Raw genomic sequence first — 18567 nt, 5'->3', positions numbered from 1 at the left:
TTAAGTGGTTTGTACCTGAAATACGCAATTCTATCCTTTCTCAAAGTTAGTAATTGCGAAAACAGAATTACAATGTAACAGAAAAATCTAATGAAAGATAATTCAGTGGTTGGAAAGAGACTAAACACTAGATCACTCTAGAAACGTTTAGTTTCTTCCCCTAAAGAGACTAGGGAGAAGAGCAAAAAACGATAACGACGTTACTCGTACGCCTGGCAGGCTTGAATGAAACGTTTATCCTCTTTCTCCCTCCGTCTCTATCTCTCTCTCTCTCTCTTGACTTAGAACCTGAGAGAAGAGCCCAATCATATATATCGTTTAAACATATTATTGTTAAAGGAAAAAACTGAAAAGTTCCTTTATTAGGATCAAAACCATTAAGTTAAGAAAGAATGAACAAAACGCTAGACACGGTTACTCTTACTGCAACGTGAAACCGTGAACATTCTTTCTCTATCGTAACGATAGAGTGCAAGTTGAACGTTCTGAACGTCAACAACTGCAGAGACAAAACAAAACGTTAGTTCAACTTTGAAAACAGTACGAGACTGTCAAAGAAAATCTTTCAAACTCTGTGGCGGAAATAGCATAATATGTTAACAGGTAAAACCGAAATGACGGGCTCAAAGTTTATTAACTTCGGTAAAAGACCGCCTACTATTAGGAAGGTCGAATATAAACAAATATAAAAATTAATTTTAATGAGTTTATAATAAAAGGAAGTTAATCGAAGAGGCCTATAAGAGGCGGAGAGATATAAAATAAATCTATAACTTTTGTTAAGCAAAATTAAGAAAGAGAGTCTATACTCTCTTAGACACCAACACTTCCGTCTAAGGGAAGGGTCGGCCATTGAAAGGTGAACGAGAGTTCATACTCTCTCGTCACCATAATTAATCAAATTAATTCCAAAAGCTAACTAAGCTAATATAGAAGTTTCCAGTAAAGCGACAGCCGAAATCAAAGAGAAATACTTCACCAAAGTCGTGAAAATACTCCAAGAACATAAGCGTATCCCAGAACGTCTTGCCGGAAGCACGACAGAGGAATAATTGAGGAGGTGTCAACAAGAAGTACTTGAGTACCTGGCCACAGGTGGCGCTGGTAAATACACCCCCTTCTAGTATTGTGATAGCTGGCGTATCCCTCCATAGAATTCTGTCGGGCAACGGAGTTGACAGCTACATGATTATCGGGTAAGTTTAATATTGAAAACTAGCTGTTAAGCTTTTTATGAGGTGTAATTACTCTCTGCTAGTTAACGGAGGGGGAGTGGGAGGTATACCCGCCAACCAGCTCACACCTGCATGAATAACAACCCGTCATTTTGCAATTATGGCAGGACTTCAGGGAAAGGTGATGGCTGGACCAGTGTGTGTAAAGAGCTCCAGGTTTGTATAGTTAGGAAAAAATACAAATTATTTTCAAATGCCTTTTGTTCCGACACTATATACAAACCATTACACCCTTTACGTAGAGACTCACTCCACGATGGGTAAAACTCCAAAAACCAACTGACTGAAATTACTTTTTGCTTTGAACAAGCTGTTTAGAAGCACCTTGACACCTTGTTAACCAGGTTAACAGCCTGGACAATCAACACTAGGTGAAAGACTCTAGCAATGTGACTTGGCCAGGTAAGCGTAAAAATGGAGTTAAACTCTGCAACTTAACCCACACATTGCCTGACCCCACCTTGTTAAGAGATCGGGGACTTAACAAATACAAACACACATAATAGGTTACACAATGGACGATGGTACCCACCTGTAGTTAGAGGAGGTCAGCTTTCAGAGTTCCTCAGATGCCTGACCACCAAGAGAGGGGAGAATGAAATAGAAGTGGCCAATCACTCACACATCCATTCTAGAATTACTCGCGGTTAGCATCTGGCCTTAACTGACTGATACTTATCCTAAAAGGGAGCTGATGTGTTATTGACAACGTTTTGTGCAGACACCACAGGCCCTAAGGTAAAAGTATCTAGGTTCCAGTGGGTTATGTCTTCCAGGTATTGGGCGATGAACATGCTTTGCTGTTTCCACATGCCAGCATGTAGTGCCCTACGTCACAGTGAAATTCTTCTTGAGCTCCAGGCGTCATGACCTTAGATGTCAGAATGCCAGAAAACCTTAAATCAATCAATCAATCTTGAGCACCAGTAAGCTTGGGGTCGATGATCGGAAAGTGAAGAGCCTGGTTGTATGACTATCTTGACACTAGGACCATTGCCACAGGGTAAATTGCCACTGGGAATATTGCCCATGTGGGAACATTGCCACTGGGTACATTTCCCATGTGGGAACATTGCCACTGTGTACATTCCCCAGTTTTTTTCCCAAGATAATTAGCTACTTTAAATTTAACTTATTTTTTAATTCAAAAGATAATTAGCTAGTTTACTAGTTAAATGTTACTTACAACCTACTTCGTTAATGTTTTCATAATTAGAAAATAGTAATCTCTTAAAATGATATTTTAATTATAAAATAAATTTTTGAATATACTTACCCGGTGAATATATAATAGCTGAGCCTCCGGCGGCTCGACAGAAAAACACACAAAAACTCGCGAGCGATCGCTATGAAGGTTGCGGGTGTGCCCACTAGCGCCAACTATCGGCCAGATACCGCATATACATGTAAACAGACCCAATTTTTCTCATCCCGCTGGGTCTCTATCGGGGAGGAAGGGGGGCCTTTAATTTATATATTCACCGGGTAAGTATATTCAAAAATTTATTTTATAATTAAAATATTTTTAAATATTTAACTTAGCCGGTGAATATATAATAGCTGATTCACACCCATGGTGGTGGGTAGAGACCAGAGTTAATTAAGTTTACAGCGTATATGCTTAGAGTTTTTGACAGTTATATCATAACAAAACCCAAATATATAAAGGTACCTGGTAAGGAAGTTGACTTAGACGATTACTCTGCCTTATTAGTCTGTCTTCCTCACGAAGCCCAGCGATCCTCTTAGGATGCTGAAAGACTCCCAGGAGCTGAAGTATTAAGGGCTGCAACCCATACAACAGGACCTCATCAAACCCCTAATCTGGGCGCTCTCAAGAAATGACTTTGACCACCCGCCAAATCAACCAGGATGCGAAAGGCTTCTTAGCCTTCCGTACAACCCAAAAAAACAAAATTAAAAACATTTCAAGAGACAGATTAAAAAGGATATTGGAATTAGGGTAATGTAGTGGTAGAACCCTCACCCACTACTGCACTCGCTGCAACGAATGGACCCAGTGTGTAGCAGTCCTCGTAAAGAGTCTGGACATCTTTTAAGTAAAATGACGCGAACACTGACTTGCTTCTCCAAAAAGTCGCGTCCATAATACTTTGCAGAGATCTATTTTGCTTGAAGGCCACGGAGGTTGCTATAGCTCTGACTTTGTGCGTCTTAACCTTAAGCAAACATCGGTCTTTCTCATTCAAGTGAGAATGAGCTTCTCGTATTAAAAATCTGATAAAATATGACAAAGCATTCTTTGACATAGGCAATGATGGTTTCTTAACTGAGCACCATAATGCCTCAGATTTACCTCGTAATGACTTAGTACGAGCTAAACAGAACTTAAGAGCTCTAACAGGACATAATACTCTTTCCAGTTCGTTGCCTACGATCTCTGATAAGCAAGGAATATCAAAAGATTTAGGCCAAGGACGAGAAGGCAGTTCATTTTTGGCCAGGAAACCAAGTTGAAGTGAACAAGTGGCTTTTTCTGTAGAAAAGCCGATGTTCTTACTGAAGGCATGAAGTTCACTGACCCTTTTAGCCGAAGCCAAGCACACTAGGAAAAGTGTCTTGAGGGTGAGATCCTTCAGGGAGGCTGAATGTAATGGCTCAAACCTGTCTGACATGAGGAACCTTAGGACCACGTCTAAGTTCCATCCAGGAGTTGCCAAACGCCGTTCCTTAGAGGTCTCGAAAGACTTAAGGAGATCTTGGAGATCTTTATTGTTGGAAAGATCTAAGCCTCTATGTCGAAAGACCGAAGCCAACATGCTCCTGTAGCCCTTAATCGTGGGAGCTGATAGGGAGCGAACCTTTCTCAGATGTAAAAGAAAATCTGCGATTTGGGCTACAGAGGTACTGGACGAGGACACAGATGCTGACTTGCACCAGTCTCGAAAGACTTCCCACTTCGACTGGTATACTCTAATGGTAGAAGCTCTCCTCGCTCTTGCCATCGCACTGGCTGCCTCCTTCGAAAAGCCTCGAGCTCTTGAGAGTCTTTCGATAGTCTGAAGGAAGTCAGACGAAGAGCGGGGAGGCTTTGATGGACATTCTTTACGTGGGGCTGACGTAACAGATCTACCCTTAGAGGAAGACTTCTTGGAAAGTATACCAGCCATTGAAGTACCTCGGTGAACCACTCTCTCGCAGGCCAGAGGGTAGCAACCAACGTCAACCTTGTCCCTTCGTGAGAGGCGAACTTCTGCAGTACCTTGTTGACTATCTTGAATGGTGGGAATGCATATAAGTCCAGAAGAGACCAATCCAGTAGAAACGCGTCTATGTGGATTGCTTCTGTATCTAGGACTGGAGAGCAATAGATTGTTAACCTTTTGGTCAACGAGGAGGCAAAGAGGTCTATGGTGGGTTGACCCCAAGTAGCCCAAAGACTCTTGCCCACGTCCTTGTGGAGGGTCCATTCCGTGGGTATCACCTGACCCCTCCGACTGAGACAGTCTGCCAAGACGTTCAAGTCCCCCTGGATGAATCTCGTCAACAGGGAGATGCCTCGATTTCTTGACCATATGAGAAGGTCCCTTGCGATCTCGAGCAGCGTGAAGGAGTGTGTGCCTCCTTGCTTGGAGATGTACGCCAAAGCTGTGGTGTTGTCTGAGTTGACCTCTACCACTTAGTTTCGAAGAAAGCTTTCGAATATCATCAAGGCCAAGTGGACTGCTAATAGCTCCTTGCCGTTGATGTGCATGCTCTTCTGACTTGAGGTCCACAGATCCGAGCATTCCCGACCGTCCAGGGTCGCACCCCAACCCAAATCCGACGCATCTGAGAACAACACGTGGTTTGGGTTCTTGACTGCTAGGGATAGTCCCTCTCTCAGACTGATATTGCTGTCCCACCATTTCAGGCATGCCTTTACTGGTTCGGAGACTGGGAATGATACCGTCTCTAACGTCTTGTCCTAGTTCCAGTGAGAGGCTAGATGGAACCGGAGAGGCAGAAGGTGTAGTCTCCCTAGTGAGACAAACTGCTCCAGGGATGAGAGAGTCCCTACGAGACTGTTCCAACTCCTGACTGAACAAACGTTCTCTTTTCAGCATTAGTTGGACTTCGAGCAGGGCTTGTTCTATTCGGGGGGCAGACGGAAAAGCCCGAAAAAACTGGACTGCGAATCTCCATCCCCAAATATAGAATAATCTGGGATGGGATCAGTTGTGACTTTTAGGTTGACCAAAAGTCCCAACTCCCTGGCCAGACTCAACGTCCAATGTAGATCCTGCAGACAGCGAAGACTGGACGATGCTCTGAGAAGCCAGTCGTCCAAGTACAGGGAGGCTCGGATCCCCGATAGATGGAGGGATTTTGCCACATTCCTCATGAGCCTCATAAACACGAGAGGAGCAGGACTGAGGCCAAAGCACAGGGCTCGAAACTGGTACCCCACATTCCTGTAAACAGACCTCAGAAACGGTTGGGAATCCGGGTGTATAGGAATGTGGAAGTATGCCTCCTGAAGGTCGAGAGAGACCATCCAGTCGCCTTCCATTAATGCTGTCAAGACAGCCTGGTAGACTTCATCGTGAAGTTTGTCTTGACAATGAACACATTGAGCGCACTTGCCTCTTACGTACTCCTGCAGTGAACATGGCTGCCAGATCATTGGAGCCATCCCTGATGGACTTGTTCCTGCAGAGAACGTGGCTGTCACATCATTGGAGCCATCCCTGAAAGCCTTGTTTATGCATGACATAATTGTACAGCAAAACTTCAAACGCTCGAAAAAACTCCTAACAGAAGATGGTCTAGCTCTGAAGTCGACCATAAAATCTTGGAGCGTCTCATGGTCAGGCGCCAGGGAGAGTCTATGAGGTTTGAGAAGTCTATCTGGGCAGAGGCAGGAACTCCCAAGCCGAGAACTTCTCCCGTGTCATATCAGACTCTCGCTCTATAAGCCAGCTTAAAAGTAGGGAAAGCAAAGGCTGTCTCCCCCAAACTCCTCCTGGTGATTAACCAGTCGCCTAGCAAACGTAAAGCTCTCTTAGAAGAGCGAGAGAGCACTAGCTTAGAAAACAACGGCTTCGAAGTAGCTAGGCCTAGTGTAAACTCTGACGTTTAGGCGAACGAGGAGCAGCAGTTACAAAAAGATCCGGACAAAGATTCTTAAAAATCAGCATGATTTATTTAAAGTCCATATAGGGGTTGTGCAGCTTGAGGCTCCTCTCCGTCTGACAGAGTCCTCAAGGGAATATCAGTAGGAGGGGGATCAGCAACTTCCTCATCTGAGGGAACCTTGTCCGACAATTGCCGAGTCTCAAGCAAGGGAGAGACCTGCCGTGGTGGCAATGCTTGACAAGCAGAGTCCACACGCAAAGGAGCAACAGTAGCAGTCAAGGACGCTATGTCATGTAACTGCTTAAAGGACTGACTAGTAACAACAACAGGTGCGGGAGGACGTTCGACGTCAACTCGAGACTGCCATGACTGCTTAGACTGAGCAGTCAAAACAACTCTTGACTGCGGTGCTTGACGCTCAACGTCAAAACAAGTCAACTATGCTGGTTGGTGAACATCCTGAACGTCAACAAGAGCAAGCGGCAGCGGCTGAACGTCCACAAGCGGCTGAGAGTCAACACGGGACTGCATCGAGTGAGGCTCTACAAAACACGATTGACGTGACTTTGTAACGTCAATGTCAACAGGACGAGCAAAGGCTCGTTTGGGCGGCTGACGGCCAGGATCTCGATCAGCTAAGCGGCGAGGATCAACGTGAACCTGCTCAACAGAATAGTCCTCCATAAGAGAGGCAAGCTTATTCTGCATGTCTTGCCATACAACCCATTTAGGATCAACGGGAATGGTTGCGGTAAGAGACGAGGGTAACGTCTGTGACTGCAAAACCTTGCCTACAATAAGACTCTCGGAGCCTGTGTTACGCTTTTATTTAGGCGGCGAGCAGTCTTCCGATGACTGCATAGGGTCAGAGCTGTCCTAATGGCTACAACCAGGACGCTGGACCTGTCCTGAAAGGACTGACTTTCGCTTAAAGGGCCTCGAAACCTTTGCTCCACGGTTTCTTACGCGAAAAGCCTTCGGATGACGAGGAGAAAATCGTCTCGCTCGTCTTATGGTAGGGGCGGTGTTGATGAGACACGCCTGAAACCATAGAAGGAACGTCTGTTCGCTGCTCAAGTCCTCTCGAACCCATAAGTCGTACGACATTACTTCTCCCCTGGGCTTGGGAGCTTGCAAGAGGTCTCGGACTAGGCGAACGACAGGCACGAACAGACGAACCCTCGGTCGCAACACTGATAACACTTTGCGCAATTATCACTTTATCACTACGATTTTCTGTTTTGCACTTACTTCACTGAAATCGAATTTTTCAACAATTCACATTAGGTATGAATAAAACTGATTTCTACCTGAAGCACGCAATTCTACCCTCATCAAAAGGTTATAATTGCGAAATAAGTCGTATAATGTAAGCACATTAATACAAGCAAAAAAACAGTAAACATATATTAAGATAAAAAGATCAGTGGCTGGGAAGGAGACTAAACACTAGTTCATTCAAAACTACGTTTTCAATCTCTCACCGTACAGTGCCTTGGGACGAGAATAAAAACTAAAAACGTTTTATCCTTTCTCCCCGTACAGAGACTAGGGACGAAAGTAAAAAACTGACTCGAGAACGTTACTCGCTTGGGACGAGAATAAAGATCGGAACGTTCTCTCTTCCTTTCTCTCTCTCTTGATTTCGCACCGAAGAGAAAAGCCCACTTACCTTTCGTCAATAAACAGGTTATTTGACCAAAGGAAAAAACTGAAAGGTTTTTCAATTAACAAGTTCCTTTAAAATAGTATTTAAAACATTTAAGTTTGAAAGAAGAATGAACAAAACGTCAGAATCGATTTACTCTTTCTGCAAAGTGAAACCGTGATTCTCTCTATCGTAACGATAGAGCGCAAACTGCGTAGCATAAATAAACTAAACGTTAGTTCATCTTTGAAACAGTACGAAGACTATTCAAAGAAAATCTTTCATAAAATATCTATTAAAAAATATTCATTTAATAAGTTTTAAATCATTTGCTCTGTAAAAGTTATTTACGATTGAAAGGGCTCAACGTTGTTTAACTTCGGTTTCCAAGTTAGGACCGCCTACTCTCGGATTAGGGGAGGAATAGGTAAGGTCGCATATAAACAAATCATTAAAATTTATCTTGATGTTTATTATAAATGGAAAGCTAATCGAAGAGGCCTAATAAAGGCGGTTGAGATATAAAATATATAGAGGAAAATCTATAATTAACAACAACAATTTATAACGTGATAAGATAATTGCTAAAAGCCTAAAACACACTTCCGTACTAAGGAAAGGGTCGGCCATTTAAAAGTCAAAGAAAGTCCAAAAAACAATCCAAAGTCATCAACAATTAAATCTATCCAAAAACGAGTTCAAGATTTAAGTTGAAGATAAAACACCTGCATTGCGAAAGCTCAAACCAAAAGGAAGTACTTCACCAAGACTGTTGAAAAAACTCCAGGTTAACAGCGAGTAATGGTACGTCTTGTCGATCAGACCGACAGAGAAAAATTGGGTCTGTTTACATGTATATGCGGTATCTGGCCGATAGTTGGCGCTAGTGGGCACACCCGCAACCTTCATAGCGATCGCTCGCGAGTTTTTGTGTGTTTTTCTGTCGAGCCGCCGGAGGCTCAGCTATTATATATTCACCGGCTAAGTTAAATATTTAAAACTGTTATTTGATTGTTGGAGAATGTACGCTAAACATCTATTTAACTTTTATATAGATAACGTCAATAAAAAAATATTTCATTGATATTTCTCACAAACCTAACAAAAATTTATTTTCAATATCTTTTATTTCTATAAAGGCAATGTTCCCACATGGGAAATATTCCCCGTGGCAATATTGCCCCATGGGCAATGTACCCAGTGGTAATGTTCCCCACATGGGCAATATTCCCCATGGCAATGTTCCGCATACGGACTATCTTGATTACATGTCTAATCCAGGATGAGATGGAATTCTTTGAGACCATCCTTTTGACCCATCCCATACTCCCAGGAAGCCTGCTAATTTGAGGGCAGGCTCTGACAGTTCTTTTTAGGTATTTCATCAGTGATCTTACAGGGTAGAGTAACACTTGATCTAGGTCATCTGTTACAATATAGAGAATCAATCTAGATAGGACCGAATCTAGAATCTGCTACAGCCAGATTTTGTGCCCTAGCCATAAACTTAGGAATGAAGCACAGTGTAACTTGCCCCGTTCCCTTGAATGGGCCGTGTAGTATGAAAAGATCATGTAGCTGCGGGCTCTCTTTGCAGAAGCCAAAGCTAGCAAGAAAACCATCTTTAAAGTCAAGTAACACTTGAACTACATTTCAAGAAGGCAGGTGCGCTCGAAATTCCGTATGAGGAGAGAGAATTCCATCGAGGAGGAAATGCTAACTCCACTAGTCTAAAGCAAGGCTCATAAATGAATGATAGCCTTTTAGTGCTGAGCAGGAAAAGTTTTTCCTCCCTGAGGTACAACAAGAACTCCGCTATCGTTGGAATAATGGCACTGAGAGGAGCACAACAACAATCATAAAAGACGGCCCACTTTGTCTGATATACGGCAGCAGATGACTCCTGGAGGTATCTTGCTATTCTCTTCGCAACAAGTCTCAAAAAGCCTCTCTTTCTGAGGAATTGCTGGATAACTGTTAGGCGTGAAGACATTGCAATGGAATCGCCCCGGGGGGAGTTGGAGGAGGAGGAGGAGGAGGAGGAGGAGGAGGAGGAGGAGGAGGAGGAGGAGCCTGCCCGCTAAAAACCTCAATAACAGCCGAGAGGTCTCCCAAAGAGAGGATGTCAAGCTCTTTCAGTTTGAAAACTTGGTTCAAGGCCTAGTGGTAGTCTTATACTGCCTTGACTGAAAAGAAATTTGTTACTCAGGATCACCAAATAGCCCATATTCAGGGAAAAGTGGCCTTCAGAGACACAATATTTTTCTTACAACCCCGATCACTGAAGGTTTCATTTGGCCTGATAGGCTATAGTTACGGACAATTTTCGGGGATATCTGGACAGTTGTTTAGCAGTTGGGCTCGAACTCCCTTCTTTCGCGAGTTCACCCAACTAGTCTCCCTTTGTGACATGGCAGGCAACGCACTGCGACTTAAAACTCTTCCTGAGCTAGGTTGACAAATTAGGTTTTAGTCACTCTGGAGGTTTTGTCAGGGGTACTGTGAGAAATTCCAGTAGATCTGGGTACTACTCCTCTGTTGTCTCCTTGGAATATACAGTACTAGCGTTGTTCTGACTCCCTTGGATGTTCGGATTCCATGCAATCTGACGAATCATACGAAGCAGTGTAAGATTGTAAGAGTCCAGACTATCTCAGATACTAAAGAAGTATCCCTAATACTGTAGTTTTTTTTATCTAGGACTGATTAGCAATACACCGGGCATTAGTAAACCTCAGGAGAGGTAATTACGCCACAAGATCTGGAAACTTACAAGGTCAAGAGTCTCATTGCCGCTATAAGGAACAAAGGCTCTTCTGTACCCCCTTGCTGTCCTTGATTAATTCTGATAGCTAGCAAAGACGACTCTCCACTTGAGAATAATTTTACCAAGAGAGAGGATGTTTTGTTATGAGCTTACTCATGTATCTTTACTACCACCAGGTGGCATGGCAGGAGGGAAGCTGTACCTTCTTATTTGGAAAATATAGGGTGTTACTAAGTTGTCTATCCTTTGTCTCACTAGAGTCGTTAAGACTTCTTCCACGGTTCCTTTGGTCAACAATTTGGATATTCCTCTAATAAGAGGGAGTCCTTTACTAAGCCTTTCGTATAAAATTGTTGGATTGTCAAGAGTACTGGTAAGAGGTGGCAGACAGGCAATGAAAGGGACTCGATATCCTGAACGGAGGACTTCCAAGGTTAGTCCTGAAGTCCTGCCACCTTAGCCAAAAGCTTCGTAGGCATACTCCCACTGGTGGTAAGCCGAGAGTCTCCGGGACCGCGGCCTCTTCGTCTAGAGGGATGTCCTCTCCGATGAAAGGTAGGTCTGGGGCCCACCTCCCGGGCTATTGTGGATCTGTTGGAGGAAGTCGTCGTCTTTGCTGCGGAATTGGCTTAAAAGAGACTGAACACATTCTTCGGACCACCTCGTCTTGCTCCGAAGGGCTGGAAAGAGGCATGGATGAATCCAGCACCCGTTCCCTAAAACTCTGTGGAGGCGACCACTCAGGAGAGGTAATTCTCACTCGTGAACGAAAAAGGTGCTCACCTTTGAGAGCAGCAGCTCGGTGCATCACACTTCACTGACCCTCGGCTTGTTGAGCGTACTCAGGCTGAGATAATGGGTTATAATCTGCGAGCTGATGAGAATGACCAACGTCAAACTACGGGTTAGCTACTATGGCTTTTACGAGAGGAAAACTCTGGAGTACTAGTCTGTACTTGCTATTGTTCATATGCCGAAGCTACATGAACAAAGGGTGAATGAGCAGGTGCAGAGATGGTTAAAGGTAAGGACACTAGGAACTGCCAGTGCATTACCTTCAGTCTAGGATAGGAGGACTGGAGTCAACCTCAGAGGAATTAGGCGTGTGCTTCCTCTGTGGCCCAAACTGAATCATCTAACAGCCACTCCTTTGAAGGGGGACCCAAAATCCTTAAGGAAGGCCAGAGTTGATGAACATCAGCAACTGACAGAGTCCCCTTCAGCAGTCTAGGGAAAACGGCGGCGTCCTCTTAGCCCAATTGTTTTCCGGAGGTCAAGTGGCCATCGCTCTTACCTGATCGTCTTCCGGAGAACGAGTGAGCAGAATCAACATGGAGGGATCGAGCCAATGGAGAAGTAAGTCTCGAGTTTCTTCGCCTTCGATGAAGACCCTGAAGAAGAAGAATCTTTTATAGACTTCTTCAGCAAACTACCAAATCTCATCCACTGAGACGATGGCCACTTCCGACAATCATTACAAGGCGAGTCCTGCTTACAAGAGTGGCCTCTGCAAGCAGAACAAAGGGAAGGGGATTGGTGTTAAGGTCAGACATGAAAGTGCAGCATTGGCGACATTCACAACCAGGACAAACCTGCATGATGATATAAGCCAAAAAAAAAAAAACAAAGAACACCTGAAAAGAGAAAGCAATAGTCAAAAGATAGTTTGCTAATAGTAGAGTGAGAAACTATGTCTGCACTCCACCGAGCCAAAAGCAAAAGCGACAGTATAGTAGAGGTGCGTGAGCGAGCTGGGTAGCCGGTACAACCTCCACTAAACCCATGCTCACTATTGGTGGGTAGTTATACCTCACTAAAAGTCTTATGGCTAGTTTCCAGCTTCCACAAAAGTATATTCCCTATACAGACCGAAAAGGTTTGTGTTTGGAACAAACAGCTCTTTTGACTTGATGAAATTTGCATCATATGAGCACTACTTTAAAAATTAAATGTACAAAATGAAGACTCACCTCCACTTGAATCCTTTACTCCCATTAGCCTACGGAATTTTTCTGCCATTTTGCCATCTTTATCATTGGCAAATTTTGTACTGGCCCAAAGGGATGCTTGGCCCCCAGCACCGCTGCCGGCTGCTGCTGCTGCCATTCCCATTCTTCCTGCTCCAACAGATCCAATGCTGTTGCTAACTGGTGCTGCTGGATGTGGATGTTCTGTTGAAGCGAGGCTGCCATATAATGAAGATCCTCCTGTACTAGCAGCCCCACCTGTACTTGCCACTCCATCAACAGACTTACTCTGAGAAAAAATACAATTTCAATTTGCAAATAGAATACTGAACTATATCCACAATTTTTAACAAGAGCACCATATCAAAATGAATTGATTTATAGCAAATAAAAATGGAATATTAATAATAAATTTTTTTATTTATATACAGTACTCACCTAATATTTACATGGCTTTATCTCCAAAATGAAAAATGTGGAGATAATTTGTATTTTTCCTAAAGATACAAACCTTTGCTATTTATAGGGGTGTACTTTTGGCGAAGCTGAAAGGAAGAGCCATTAAAATTTAGCAAGGGTTAATTACCCATCCCGCTCGTTAGCGGGTGGTAGGCTGCTACCCCTCCCACTCACACCTGTTATTGTGCTCACTTTGCTTGGAGACAGGACTTCAAGGGGGACAGAGTTGGCAGAGAAGTATGTATATATAAATAAGGTTTGTATCGTTAGGAAAAATACAAATTACCTCCAAATTTGTCATTTATTCCGTAACTGGAATACAAACCAACACTATTTATAGGGGTGACTCACCCATTAGGAGGGTAGACATCCCAGCCAATCTGGTATTTTGACCTTACCTGGGTTACTCCTTCTTGTGCAGAGTTTTGAGCAACAATAAGGAGACTCTAACACCTTGCTAAACCTGCTAAGCATGGTCAACGGCCTACCCAAGTTGTGTGTGGTGATAAACTAGCAGTGCGACAGTCCAAGTAAACATTATCCCAAGTCTTGTAGGAAATAACTGAAGAGGCAGAGACATTTCCAATACCACCTCGCCAGGGTTTGGGGGCGCAACAGTATTGGAACAATACTAGGTTACACAAGGGAGCAATGGTTTACCTGGAGAGGTTTAATGCCAGCTTGTGCAGAGGTTCCAAGATGCTGATTTCCCCAAGAGAGGGGAGGATGAAGAAAGGAAAAGAGCCAGACATTCCTTTTCATTCACTCAGACTAAAACCCAGGTAACCAATGCCCTCAACCTTCTGCTACTTATCTAATAAGAAGCTTGAGGTACTAAACCAGCTGTTGTGCAGCCACCACAGGACCAATAGAGAATGTATCAAGGTTTCTGTGGGTCACGTCTTGCAGGCAGTACGCGGTGAATGTCCTTAAGTCACTTCCACACACCCGCTTGTAATACCTGCATCACAGAGTAGTTCTTTTTGAAGGCCAGGGACGTAGCAACGCCCTTGACATCATGAGCTCTGGGACGAGGTGTTGGAGGGGGGTCAGGATTCAGGGCAAAGTCAATAACTTTGCGAATCCATGCAGAGATTGTGTTTTTCATGACCCTCCTATTGGTTCTGCCCGTGCTTACGAAAAGCGAGGAGACACTGGGCCGAGCTGCTGCTGTTCTCTTGAGGTAGCACTTCAAACACCTTACTGGGCATAGTAATAGATGATCTGGGTTGTCAGTTACAGAGCTGAGACTTGTTATCTGGAAGGATTCGAACCTAGGGTCTAAAACTCCTGGATTCTGAGTCTCTGAAGCTTACCTCTCCCCATCCCCTTGAATGGGATATGTCATAAGAGAGATCATGAAGTTCGCCGACTTGTTTGGCTGATGCCAAGGCAATAGAAACACTGTCTTCCAAGTCAGGTGGCGATCTGTTGCCTGGTGTAATGATTCATACGGGGGTCTCTTTAGAGATCGAAGAACTCGTACCACGTTCCATGGGGGAGATCTCACTTCCGACTGAGGACAGGTAAGTTCATAACTTCGTATAAGGAGGGAAAGTTCAAGCGATGAGGGAAAATCCATTCCTTTCAGTTTAAAAGTGAGACTCAAGGCTGAGCAATAGCCTTTAACTGCTGAAACTGAAAGACACATTTCTTCCCGTAAATACACAAGGAACTTCGCTATTAATGGAATAGTGGCATTGAGTGGATTGGGACCCCTTCCACGACTCCAACCAAAAAAGACATTCCATTTTGCCCGGTAGACTGAGGCTGAAGATTTCCGCAGATATCCAAAAAAGACTTTCGGCAAATTAACAGATGTAGGTGCATTCCTAACATCCTGAACCGAAATGTTCAAGGCTTTTTAAAGATTTGGATTCAATACTTTACAAGTTTATTCGACCAAATTTTAATTAGGTATTACAATGTATTTTTTGACAGAGTATGATTTGGAATTCTAATCTCACATAGTAAATTAGGGACACTACCTCTAATTTCCAGTTTGTCCAAAAAATACTGAATGACTTACTGGACAAAAAAATTTATTTTCGGATGAAATGCTTACAACTTGCAAAGGATAAATAAAAAAATTATGGTAGACAATTCATCTTCAAAACATTTTTGCTCTGAATGAAGGCAAAGCCAAAAAAATCATCTTATGCTCACAAAACCTACCTTAAAAGATAATGCTATTATTTTATTATGCATTCAACTCAAGCCAATGTTAATAGAAGAAGCATTTTAACCATGAAAATCTACAAGTGAAAGGCTTCATAACAATTAAAAGTTTGAACCTTTCAATGCAAAACCAAGTCTAAATTAAAAAGAATAGACCTGATTACCAGAGGCCCTTTAATACTATAAGCCTTAACCTCTTCACTACGAGGCAGCAGATCCGCTAATTAAGCTATATACAGCACAAGATTTGTCCCCATCAGATATACATGCTAACTTACTTTATAATAACCTACATTTTCATGTTTGTTTTAAAACTGATTACAGAATAAATTCTTCAAAAGTTTGCTTTATTTTCCACCAAAACAACCAAAATATTTTTTCCATTCATTGTGAAGTGATTATAGAAAAATTTTTCAGAAATTTGTTTTGTAAATTTTCTCTACATAATGGTTAAGCACTGAGACTCAAAAAAAAAAAAAAAAAAAAAAAATGGTTATATTTATTGAAGTGACTTATTCCTTGATAATTCCACGATAAATAGCCATGGAAAGATACAAAACTACTCGCTAGAATTTATGTTATACAGGAATGTAACAAAAAAAAAAAAGAAAATTGTTTCCTCTGACAACAAAAGTATTCTATAATGTTTAAAAATAAGGTATGGTAAAGCACTGTGCTTATGTGTAAAAGAAAAATAAAACTATTTTATTACATACATACATATACCAAAGGCACTTCCCCCAATTTTGGGGGGTAGCCGACATCAACAAGAACAAACAAAAAAGGGGACCTCTACTCTCTATGTTCCTCCAGCCTAACCAGGGACTCAGCCGAGTTCAGCTGGTACTGCTAGGGTGCCACAGCCCAACCTCCCACATTTCCACCACAGATGAAGCTTCATACTGCTGAGTCCCCTACTGCTGCTACCTCCGCGGTCATCTAAGGCACCGGAGGAAGCAGCAGGGCCTACCGGAACTGCGTCACAATCGCTCGCCATTCATTCCTATTTCTAGCACGCTCTCTTGCCTCTCTCACATCTATCCTCCTATCACCCAGAGCTTTCTTCACACCATCCATCCACCCAAACCTTGGCCTTCCTCTTGTACTTCTCCCATCAACTCTTGCATTCATCACCTTCTTTAGCAGACAGCCATTCTCCATTCTCTCAACATGGCCAAACCACCTCAACACATTCATATCCACTCTAGCCGCTAACTCATTTCTTACACCCGTTCTCACCCTCACCACCTCGTTCCTGACCCTATCTACTCGAGATACACCAGTCATACTCCTCAGACACTTCATCTCAAACACATTCAATTTCTGTCTCTCCATCACTTTCATTCCCCACAACTCCGATCCATACATCACAGTTGGTACAATCACTTTCTCATATAGAACTCTCTTTACATTCATGCCCAACCCTCTATTTTTTACTACTCCCTTAACTGCCCCCAACACTTTGCAACCTTCATTCACTCTCTGACGTACATCTGCTTCCACTCCACCATTTGCTGCAACAACAGACCCCCAGTACTTAAACTGATCCACCTCCTCAAGTAACTCTCCATTCAACATGACATTCAACCTTGCACCACCTTCCCTTCTCGTACATCTCATAACCTTACTCTTACCCACATTAACTCTCAACTTCCTTCTCTCACACACCCTTCCAAATTCTGTCACTAGTCGGTCAAGCTTCTCTTCTGTGTCTGCTACCAGTACAGTATCATCCGCAAACAACAACTGATTTACCTCCCATTCATGATCATTCTCGTCTACCAGTTTTAATCCGCGTCCAAGCACTCGAGCATTCACCTCTCTCACCACTCCATCAACATACAAGTTAAACAACCACGGCGACATCACACATCCCTGTCTCAGCCCCACACTCACCGGAAACCAATCGCTCACTTCATTTCCTATTCTAACACATGCTTTACTACCTTTGTAGAAACTTTTCACTGCTTGCAACAACCTTCCACCAACTCCATATAACCTCATCACATTCCACATTGCTTCCCTATCAACTCTATCATATGCTTTCTCCAGATCCATAAACGCAACATACACCTCCTTACCTTTTGCTAAATATTTCTCGCATATCTGCCTAACTGTAAAAATCTGATTCATACAACCCCTACCTCTTCTAAAACCCCCCTGTACTTCCCAGATTGCATTCTCTGTTTTATCCTTAATCCTATTAATCAGTACTCTACCATACACTTTTCCAACTACACTCAACAAACTAATACCTCTTGAATTACAACACTCATGCACATCTCCCTTACCCTTATATAGTGGTACAATACATGCACAGACCCAATCTACTGGTACCATTGACAACACAAAACACACATTAAACAATCTCACCAACCATTCAATTACAGTCACACCCCCTTCCTTCAACATCTCAGCTTTCACACCATCCATACCAGATGCTTTTCCTACTCTCGTTTCATCTAGTGCTCTCCTCACTTCCTCTATTGTAATCTCTCTCTCATTCTCATCTCCCATCACTGGCACCTCAACACCTGGAACAGCAATTATCTCTGCCTCCCTATCATCCTCAACATTCAGCAAACTTTCAAAATATTCCGCCCACCTTTTCCTTGCCTCCTCTCCTTTTAACAACCTTCCATTTCCATCTTTCACTGGTCTCTTCAATTCTTGTGCCGGCCTTTCTTACTCTCTTCACTTCTTTCCAAAACTTCTTCTTATTCTCTTCATATGACTGACCCAGTCCCTGACCCCACCTCAGGTCAGCTGCCCTCTTTGCCTCACGTACCTTGCGCTTTACTTCCACCTTTTTATCTCTATATTTTATTGAAATGACTTATTCCACATTAGTTTCACGATAAATAGCTATTGACAGATATAAAAAAGAGGGAAGGAAGGAAGGAAGGAGAGAGAGAGATATACAAGGAGTTACAAGGATTTTGGATATCTCAAAAGACTTTTTATAGGCCATCCACAGAGACTCCATTTGTTCTTTGGTAGAGCGATTTAGTTTAAGCATTTAGAGAGTTCTTATGATCTTGCCTAACTTACCCTTGAACTCGTTTACCATGTTACTGTTCACTACATCTGCTGGAAGTCTTATTATTATTATTATTATTATTACTATTACTATTATTATTATTATTAATTGCTAAGCTAACTACCCTATTTGGAAAAGCAGGATGCTATAAGCCCATGGGCCCCAACAGGGAAAATAGCCTAGTGAGGAAAGGA

At 42.9% G+C, this 18567-nt stretch overlaps 1 protein-coding gene across 6 annotated transcripts in view; it reads right to left on the bottom strand.

Moving 5' to 3' along the window:
* LOC137625137 (arginine/serine-rich coiled-coil protein 2-like) overlaps positions 1-18567 on the bottom strand; it is a 93585-nt gene that overhangs the window by 10632 nt on the left and 64386 nt on the right. For all 6 annotated transcript variants that reach the window (XM_068356040.1, XM_068356041.1, XM_068356039.1 and 3 more), the window contains one exon: positions 12700-12985. In XM_068356040.1, the coding sequence (XP_068212141.1) occupies positions 12700-12985 (286 nt within the window). The remainder of the gene's footprint in view (positions 1-12699; positions 12986-18567) is intronic.

The sequence above is a fragment of the Palaemon carinicauda genome, chromosome 2, assembly GCF_036898095.1.
Source record: "Palaemon carinicauda isolate YSFRI2023 chromosome 2, ASM3689809v2, whole genome shotgun sequence".
NCBI classification, from domain to species: Eukaryota; Metazoa; Arthropoda; class Malacostraca; order Decapoda; family Palaemonidae; genus Palaemon; species Palaemon carinicauda.
This window is presented reverse-complemented; position numbering and strand designations above follow the sequence as displayed.